Genomic DNA, 9,246 nt, shown 5'->3' on the forward strand with positions numbered 1-9,246 from the left:
ACAGTTTTTGATTCAGAGTGGTATAATATTTCCCAAAATATTTCAAACACAAATGTTTCCTTAATAAGTTCGTTATTCCCGAATTTCCCACCTTGCAATAATCCCTATAGCAAAAAAAGAAAAAAGAAAAAAGCATAAAAGTCAACTTTATAGCTTGCTTTAGTTTTGTTTTGGATTTTTTTTTTATGATTTTTCCTCCGAAACCAGGAAACCCTAGCCAGGTAACTAGAAATTCTCAGTTTCATTTAGAGCTTGTCCACAACACAACTTCAAACTTGCGTGTGCTTATCGCATCCTTAAAACCTTCCAGACCTCTTCAAAATCGTTGAAAAGCCTATTGAGGCTAATAATAATCTTTGAGTTAACTATGACCAATTCACGCCGCGAGCGCGAGAAAAAGAGAACCACTCCGCAGGGCTGAATACGCGATGTGGAGTGTTATAAAATTCCACATTCTCGCGCGTAACGCTTTCTCTAGAGACCTCTAGAAGTGTTGTTTAGCGAAGATAAACAAAGTTATCTTTGGTTAACTCAAAGAACTTGCAGAAATACCTCCAGCCTGCATAAAAGGCGCTTTATGAGCCAAGCGAGGCGAAAGTGGCATTTTGCACGAAGCGCGAGAAGCGACGAGGGGAGGAGAAAAATAAAGCTTTATTTTTCTCCATCCCTCGTCTCGCGCTTCGCACTCGTTTCGTGCTTCGAGGAAATGCCGCGTTCGCCTCGCTTGGCTCATAAAGCGGCTGTTATGCAGGCTAAAATACCTCTTCACATTTATAAGATAAGGTGTCATTGATTTGTCAGAGCGGGAAGAGACATTTATAACGTGCAAATGGTCACGAGCTGAAAGGTAACTGACTGATTTGTAACAAGGACTCACCCTGACAAACAAGAAATGATCTCACTTTCCGAAAAGGAACGCTCTTTTAAACATAAACAAACTTCAAAAATAAGTAAAGGCGAGAACAAATGGTGAATGATTCACTCCTGGAAGCAAGCCTCTGAGGAGAAGTGAGAACACCGTTTAGGCAAAACTCTACAATTTGTGTACTTCACTAGCCTGTTCACAGACTCTCTTCATTTTTAGATATCGTCGAGTGCACGTATAAAAAAAAAAGCGCGTTCCGCCCTCTCTCACGAGCAATCGCTTATCTTGTGCGCGCATCAAATTCCCAAAACAGAAAAACGTCTGTGAGCAGGGTAGCACTTTCTGTTTCTACATATTTTTCCCACGGAGCTGGCAAGTGCAATTAATGACGGCTTTTTTCAGCAGGTCAACGTAGAGCGCTTTGCGGCGAACAGGCTTGGGAGGTACTTCTAATTCTAGTTGCTGACAAATGTTTTGAAGCATTCCAAGTTTAAGTCGCTCCAGAGATCCTCCCTTGGCCATGGCACAGATATCGTACTGATCGTAAGTGATGGGGTGCTGTAGCGTGATGGATAGGATTGTTTCTCTTGCCATGGTAAAGTTTTCCTCTTCTACTACAGCTTGGATTTCAGCATCGTCGGATGTTTGCCGTCGGACCTTCGCTGCAAGACGTGAGAAATATGAAGTGCACTGCTGCGGGGTAAGAAACTCGGATACTTTGAACAAACGAACACCATCAGGTCCTTGTGCACGTCTCACTTCACGTGATAAAATATCACCGTCCAGTTTTCTGCCGCTGGTTTGACCAATTGTAAACTTCGCATTTAGATAATCCCTCTGGTTTTGGTTAAAGCGATATGCTTTTTTGCTCGGCTTCAGCGCCCATCCTTCTTTTACCTCTACTTCGCCGGATGTAGCCTCTCTTGTATCCCTAAAAGACGCAAACGAAATAACTTGACTGGTCGTGCCCTCCTCCAACCTGGACTTGTAGTCTAGTTTGGCAAGGTCTAACAAAGACCGTTTCTCTAAAGACTTGGTGCATTTCTCTAAAGATAGGTGTTTTTCGAGAGAAGACAGCCTTTGAAAGACCTTAACACACCCATCCTGAGGGCAGGTAAACACGGATGACGATTCATTTGTATTGTCAGTGGGATCATGAACCTGCTCCACTTCCGTCTCTTGCTTCTTCCTTGACTGAGTCGGTTTTGGGCTAAGGGGTTTAAAGTCTCCAGAAGAAAACTCAGATGAAAGCCAACCAATGCGATGCTCTGAAGTAGATAACACATAAAGAAACAAGATTTACATAAAAAGCACTGTTCACCTACTTCAATACTTCACTCTGCACAGCCTGTGAAGAGTGCCCCTTTGGTCCACTTTGCTGCGCGAACAGATGAAACGTTTGCTTTTTACATCTTATGACCGGACATGTTCTTCAGAACCGCCATATTCTGCAATATTCGTTTTAAAAATTTTGTAGAACAAATCAAGGACTATAAATTTATAAAGGGTCTAAGGGGCTTAAGTCTTTTACAAAGCAAGACCCCACGGGGTGGCAGACACCCGCTCCTCCTCCGTACCAGGATGGGAAATGGATGGGAAATGGATGCCTTTCATGCGTCTGAAGGCTATAACAAACGATAAACGTACACCTTTTTACTCAAACTATAAAAAAATATATATTTGCGCGATGAAATAATTCTAAATAAGGAAGAATGTGAATTTTCATTAGGCTAACCTTCTGATGTTGTTTCCAATGGGATCTCTTTTCCCTTTCCCATACCATAAGCGCGCCAAGCTACGAGAATTTCGTCTTTAAACTCGAAATTGTTTAATTTGTTGATACCAATAATCTTTCTGTTGTCATCTACTACTGCTTCCTCTTCAACACTTTGCATGACAGCAACTCGAACTCCTTCTATCCCCCCATGCGAAAGAAGAGCAGTCTTCAGTTGTTCGGCATTAGTCACGTCATTTCCTTCGTTTATGAAAGTCCTGACGTGATTCTTGCAGGTTGCAGCGAGCCTGTCTGCGGCACCTTTTCCACCCTGTGGATCAGAAAAGTCAATGCGCTTGATTTCGATGCCGGTGGAGGAGGATATCACTGGGCATGAGAGTACGGTGGACGACGAATGATAACATCCTGCGTTATCTTGGCGAAAGAACGCCTTGTTAATCTCACTGTGCTCCAGCTTGATGGTATTCAGGACATCCTGCATGATTTTAACTACTGCAGCACTGCCTTGAATGCACGACTGGACTATGTGCAGAAAGCCCTGCCACCGGAGTACCCCGCTCACACGACGGTAGACGACAGAAACGTGCCAGGAGATACCTCGCTTACCAAACCAGTCGGCTTGGGACTCTCTGTATTTTTGTGGCAGGAACTTCATGGCCCAGTCGTTAATTATCAAGACAGTGTTGTCGTCAAGTTTCTCCAGTGCATCTATTCTCGCTTGGTCTTGGTTAGCTGATCTAAGGATGTGGCATTTCCAGGACATTATGGCCAGCTGGGCTGTCTGGAATATAAATAGCGCCTCGTCTTTCGCGTCCTGAGTCGGAAAGGTCGTCTCGCCAAGGACCCGTTCAATCTTTGCCAGAGTTTCCTGAAGACTTTGACAACGGTCACAAAGATCAGTGTGTTGGTGACTGCATTGTTGCTGGTAATCTGCATCACTACTGTCGCTAAGAGCAAACAACACACAATGGTCTGCTACGTTAGAGGGGCTTGTGACATGAACCTGTTGATAAAACAAAACTGAGATTACTGTTTGTCTGTGCTTATACTTCAATATAATAGTTAATCAAATGATTTTTTAATCTAACATATATTATTAACGTAAGGGGGCGAATAACTTTTAACCTTAACCTTAGAAAAAAACTATCCTCGTGCGCGCATTGTTAATCTCGAGAATTTATGTAAGCTAGTTACACGTGCACCATTTAGTGAAGAAAAAGAGTACAAAATATATATTTGTTTTACGGAATGATTTTGTTGACGAGGTAAAATAAGTACTTACTTTTAGTTTTATTCAAGCTGTCTTTCTTGAGTCAGAATTCACATTACCTTATAGTCCCCCTTCAAATACTGCTTGCTTGTCATAAGAGCTTGCACAACTGTAGTCTCCCACTCCTTGCCGGAACCTAATCCCCCTATTTGGCGTACGAGGGCCACGAGATCATCAAATGCGCGAGCGCCTTCAGCTGCAAAATAATCTAAGCCCTGCAGTGACTTTCTTACAGAGGCACTGCACTCAAAGAGTACCCGTCTCATAGTAGTTTCGCTGAATGGTTTGAAGTTGATCTCCAAACAGTACTGAGTGTACTGTTGTATCACTCGCTCGGGTATCATCATACGGATTACGTTAGGTACTTGAATAACCTCACCAGACGAAAGCTTGAGATGTTTTTGCCCAAATGGAAGGTCCTGAACAAGATGCGGGCTCGTGATGAAACCAAGAAAGTGGTCAAGCTGCCTCAAGTCTACTCGTATTCGTGTGGTAGGCTGTTGTGGAACTTGAGCGCCTCGGCCAAACTGTGATCGATGAAGATTAGCCATGGAGTATCGGTATCTTGTCAACCCCGGGATATAACGGGAAATGTCGTTGAAAGTTCCAACCCCTGCCATAATCGAAAGCACTTGTCTACGGGTATCCCAGCTGGTTGCATTCTGGTACGCTTCTGCTAGGGCCTCTAAATACAAATGCTCTGAATGTGACAACTCGCTTACACCTAGGGCCTTGTTCATAGCCGTAGAAGAGGCTAAACGTCGCCAGAGTTCACCAGCATTATCAGGGGTGACGCTCTTTAGCACAGTTGCTACTATTTCTGTGGCTCTCCTTGTTTGACGTTGTCTTGTTCACTCAGAGGAATCACTCCAAGAAAGCCATGGCTTTCCAAGCGGTTCAAGTTTGCATGCTGCCAGGAACTCACTCAGCTTTTCGCGCGGCTCATGTAAGATCACAGGTGTGGGCTCGTCACTCTGAGTGGAAGCTGTGCTTATTATGTCTGGTGACAGAAAGGTGTCATCAGCGATTGTTAGGCGTCCAAGGCTTTCTGCGAACTCTTCAACAGATTGACCGGTATCACTTTGTCCTGGAGATGAGTTTGAGCTGTTCTGTAACATACAAAAAAGACGTTTAGACATCAATGTTACTTCAATATTTCTGTTTATTTTGTCACTGGGCATTAGTTTTTTTTATTATAGTTCGAAACTTAAGTCATACATCATTTTAAAAAAAGAAAATATGAATTTACATGCATACCGCTATCATTATCAATACTCCCGCTCCAGCCAGACCGAAAGGAATTTAAAGAAACGAACAGTGACCTATTCGTCTTAAAATCATTTTCAGAGTCATTTTCAAAGTTTACAGTTATTCACAGTTACCCAGCCCTTTCGGAATTTTGGCATTTGTTATGTTGGAATAACTGTCTGTATCCAAGGTTACCGTTTACTTACTTACATTTGCTTCTGAAGTCTCTAGTTCTACGCATGGAGTTTCTTCAATCATTGGTGCGGGTGTCACTTTCTGTTGTTGGTTTGTCTCCGCGAAATGTTGCTTGCACATTCTGCAAAGAGCTGTAGCAAAAATAAATGTTAACCTTGTTAAAAGGCCATCGCCGATTTCTTTACTATTCTTCAAAGCCATTTTCTTCTTTGGGGGGAGGGGAACAGGAGAATAAAGGGTATTGTAACGCTTGCGCATATGTTGCTTTACGCCCTCGCTCGTTTAAAATTAAAGCGTATACTTTAGCTACAAACGTGTTACGATAAACTTACGCGATCCAACTTGAATAAGTATTCCTTCAGTGTTTAAAAGAAATGCAGATAGAACGCTGTCCAAATGCCGATCACCTTTGACCGAGGCTGTTTTGTGAGCAGCTATTTCTAGCGGAATGCTACACTTCACTTTTGAGGATCTCCAGCGCATACCAAATTCCGCTCTGTGGCGAGGGCATATTGTCAATGACAAGTGGGACTCTTCCACTGCAAATACCCCTAAACAAAGGTAAAGGGAAAATTATCCATTGCATACATCACGAGCGAGTTGAGAGGCTCGTGTGCTAGGAGATCTCGAGGTCCCCTTTTTCATAAAAAAGTCTTTAAAGTCTGTGTATCAGTGACAGGTGTGTGTGCGTGGGTGGCGGAGCGGGGGGGGGGGGTGGGGGTGGTGAATAAAGATCTTTTTTGCTATCGTAAGCGTTAATATTAGGTTTGCAAAATATTAACGCCGCGGATAAAAGCCTGCGATTTTTAAAGAGATGAACTCGTTTTCTTATTGTTCTTGCAAGCAGGATACAAAAGAGCGGTACACAAGTACTGGGGACAATAATTTTGTCACATGGAAGGGGACATTTCGGTTCGACCGACCGAAAAAACCTGACCGACCGAAATAACCTGACCGACCGAAATAACCTGACCAACCGAAATAACCTGACCAACCGAAATAACCTGACCGACCGAAATAACCTGACCGGTCAAAGTGGACCAGCTTCAAAGGCGTTCCCAAATATTCTGGTAGGACCGAACCGAAATGGTCCATTCCATTTGATTTCTAACCGAAACTTGCGGAATTTTGGGCTGAATGGAAAGCACCCGAAGATTTTCTTAGAATAACATGACCATCGTGAGGTCTGTGATAAAGAGATGATGGAAATGTACACCACTATTAGCCGCTACGTAAGACGGTAAGACAGTACATAAGATTTACCTGCTCTTGCTAACAGCAGTTTCCATTCAGTGTCAAGTGCTGTATCTGCTTTTAATCCATACAGCTCGCAGTGCCTCGAAATGTCCCTTGTACAATTTCTTAAAGCGAGAACTTCAACTTGGCCTGGATAATCGCTGCTTAAACCACAGGGTGTGGCGTCGTGTAATAAACCAGAAAAACTACATGAGTGAAACGTTGCCGAAGCCATGACAAAAAACAAAGCTCTCCCAACAAACGAGACAAACTCCACGAACGCTGTTTCGGTATTCGTAATACTAGACGGGAATAATTCAATTAAAATTATTTCGTAGAGGCACGTGCAATAGTAAGTGGCGAAACAGTTCGTGACAATATATAAATTTTATTCCAGGAACATTTGACCTGGAAATGTTTTATTAATATTGTTCCTAGAGTCGAATATTTCTACAATGATGATCTATAAACAGACGTACAGTTGTACATTTTTTCATTGGGACAGCTGTAATTGCTTCTTTGTCTGTTTACATTGTGTACGAAGTATAGCACGTACCGTCATATGCGACAAGCTAGCGTGACCAATCTCTGCACGTTTGCTAAATTACACGTCATATGATCTTGTTATCCCGTCTAGTATCTGATCTGTTCGCTCAATAAGAATAATACTCACCTTGTTAACTGTGTGGTTTGAGCAGTGGTTAATTTTCATCATTGTATGTTATTTTCGGACCAAAACATAATCGGGTTTCATTATTATTAAAGCGTCTGATAATGCGTAATAAGCGCTGCGTGGGAAGTGTTTAGATAGCTCAAGCGCTGAAGTTGCTGGACACATTTTGGTCAAAATCAGGTATGGATGAGTTGCCACTTCACAGGACAAACAGATTGAGAGATGGATTTAACCTCTATCGCAACAAGCAATGGTAAGTTGTTCGTTCAACAAAACTTTGCGTTAAAAATATGAATTCATTCAGCGGGCCGTCTAATTTGCATAAATTTTATTTACTCAGATACTTAAATTACTTACTTTAGTGTGAGGACTATATCGGATTTCCAGAGCTAAAACTTTCCAGTAATTTAGTTCAATAGCCAAGGTTTTATTCTATATGGGTTTTACTAGGAAGCGGCATATACCAGTGGCCTTTTACAACAGTTAAAGTTCGCCTTCATTTATTAACATTTCCAGGGATACAAGTTTGACCTTTTTAAACTTGTCGATTGTAAATGTTAAAAACTTCTTTCTTCAAATTTCTTTCAGGAAATTAAAGAGTAAGTACGAAATAATACTTGGCTGAAGTTTCGATGTTAGGGATTGTTTCTTATGCGTTCACCGTTTTCTCGAAGTTGCGGTCGGATTTTGTTCTTTTGAGTACGAAAAACCAGCAAAAAATCGATTTTTCAAACTTTTTGTAATTTCTCCCGTACAATGAATCGCTTGAACCCAAAATTATTTTTTCTTCAATAAGGTTACTAAAAGGGATGTTTTGGCGAGAGGGAAAAAAATTCGTTTTTTTCACGAGTGTCATGCGATTTTCGATTTTCTCGGAAAATGGCTCTTAAGACCTCTAGTTACGAGAGACTGACTGGCCTGGCTAGGACTTTTGTCAATTGCGCACCTAGGCGAAAAACAGTTAGTCAGTCAGTCAGTCGAATGGTAACTTACCAATCACTCAATCAATCAATCATCTAATCCTGTTATCTTAAGTTTCAGAGCTACTCAGATGAAAAAAAATTGGGTAGTTAGAACATGCTCATCCGAAGGATTTTTTTATATCGTCAAATTTACGATATGACGCTTGTTGGGTCGTTTTACCCATGCAGTAATGTCAATAGGATTTCTCAGCAAAGTTTACACAAACTTATAGACAAAGCTATCGATGTTTTTTTTTTGTTTTTCCAGTAATTAGCAAACACAAGGTATTTCTCGCCTTCATGAACGAAGGCGTGCACTCCTCGAGCACCCTGTGTTTCCAAATCTTGGTAGTGAGTGAACTGTGCGCCAGAAGCTTTGTACACAAATGATTTGCCTTCGTTATAATTGGCAACAGCGAGGAACACGTCACCATTCACTTCAAACAGGCATAGCTCCATGGCGAAACGAGTTGGAATATCTTGAAACAAGGTAAATTTTGAGCCATCCCATTTAAAGAGAGGTGAATTTGTGCTGCGAGAACTTGCGAATCCGAGAAAGACATGGTCACCAACTTGAAAGAACTTGGTACTAAAAGAACCGCGGGCTTTCATTGTTTGAAACTTTAGAAAGTGACCTCCTGACCACTTATATACGGTAGATTCCGCGTCATGGTTTCCCTGGGGGCTACGTTGGTTGGCGAAGACAAGATATGTGTCGTTAGCGATCACAATTGAATCACAAGCCACTCCTCCATGTGTTGGAAAGTTCTGGTATTTCTCAAATCTTCCTCTTTTCCATTTATATAGTGAAGAGTCAATTGAATAAGTGCTACGATCATGAAACTCTGCAACAGCCAAGTAATGGTCTCCATCGATCGTGAAAAACTTAAAGCCAGACCCACCATTGGTTGGAAACATCTGGAACACTTCAAACCGATGTCTGCTCCACTTGTAAATGATTGAGTTGAGTTTCCAGCCAGTTACGCTGTCCTCTCGGTTTGCGATGGCCATGTAATGCTCTTTATCGATCGTAAAGTGCTCGATGTAATAACCACCGCGGGC

At 42.0% G+C, this 9,246-nt stretch overlaps 3 protein-coding genes across 3 annotated transcripts in view; all 3 read right to left on the minus strand.

Annotated features, from left to right (window-relative positions):
• Nucleotides 1-1,074: 1,074 nt before the first annotated feature.
• Nucleotides 1,075-4,742, minus strand: LOC149041834 (uncharacterized). The gene is made up of 3 exons (XM_089179909.1): nt 3,930-4,742; nt 2,601-3,603; nt 1,075-2,133 (listed from the first exon to the last, which is right to left on the minus strand). Exons 1-3 carry the CDS (start codon nt 4,608-4,610, stop codon nt 1,214-1,216), a joined length of 2,604 nt encoding a protein of 867 aa, XP_089036035.1. The 5' UTR covers nt 4,611-4,742; the 3' UTR covers nt 1,075-1,213.
• On the minus strand, nt 4,722-6,832 carry LOC149041835 (uncharacterized). Its single transcript, XM_089180933.1, has 4 exons — nt 6,577-6,832; nt 5,646-5,864; nt 5,329-5,444; nt 4,722-4,979 (listed from the first exon to the last, which is right to left on the minus strand). Exons 1-4 carry the CDS (start codon nt 6,782-6,784, stop codon nt 4,722-4,724), a joined length of 801 nt encoding a protein of 266 aa, XP_089037059.1. The 5' UTR covers nt 6,785-6,832.
• Nucleotides 6,833-7,530: 698 nt separating this feature from the next.
• LOC113679749 (uncharacterized) overlaps nt 7,531-9,246 on the minus strand; it is an 11,430-nt gene continuing 9,714 nt past the window's right edge. Inside the window, exon 7 of the mRNA XM_027196714.2 lies at nt 7,531-9,246. This exon is cut by the window's right edge and continues 206 nt beyond it. Coding sequence (XP_027052515.2) covers nt 8,392-9,246 — 855 coding nt within the window. The 3' untranslated portion in view covers nt 7,531-8,391.

This window comes from Pocillopora damicornis, chromosome 8 (genome assembly GCF_964200805.1).
Source record: "Pocillopora damicornis chromosome 8, jaPocDami1.2, whole genome shotgun sequence".
Classification (NCBI taxonomy): Eukaryota; Metazoa; Cnidaria; class Anthozoa; order Scleractinia; family Pocilloporidae; genus Pocillopora; species Pocillopora damicornis.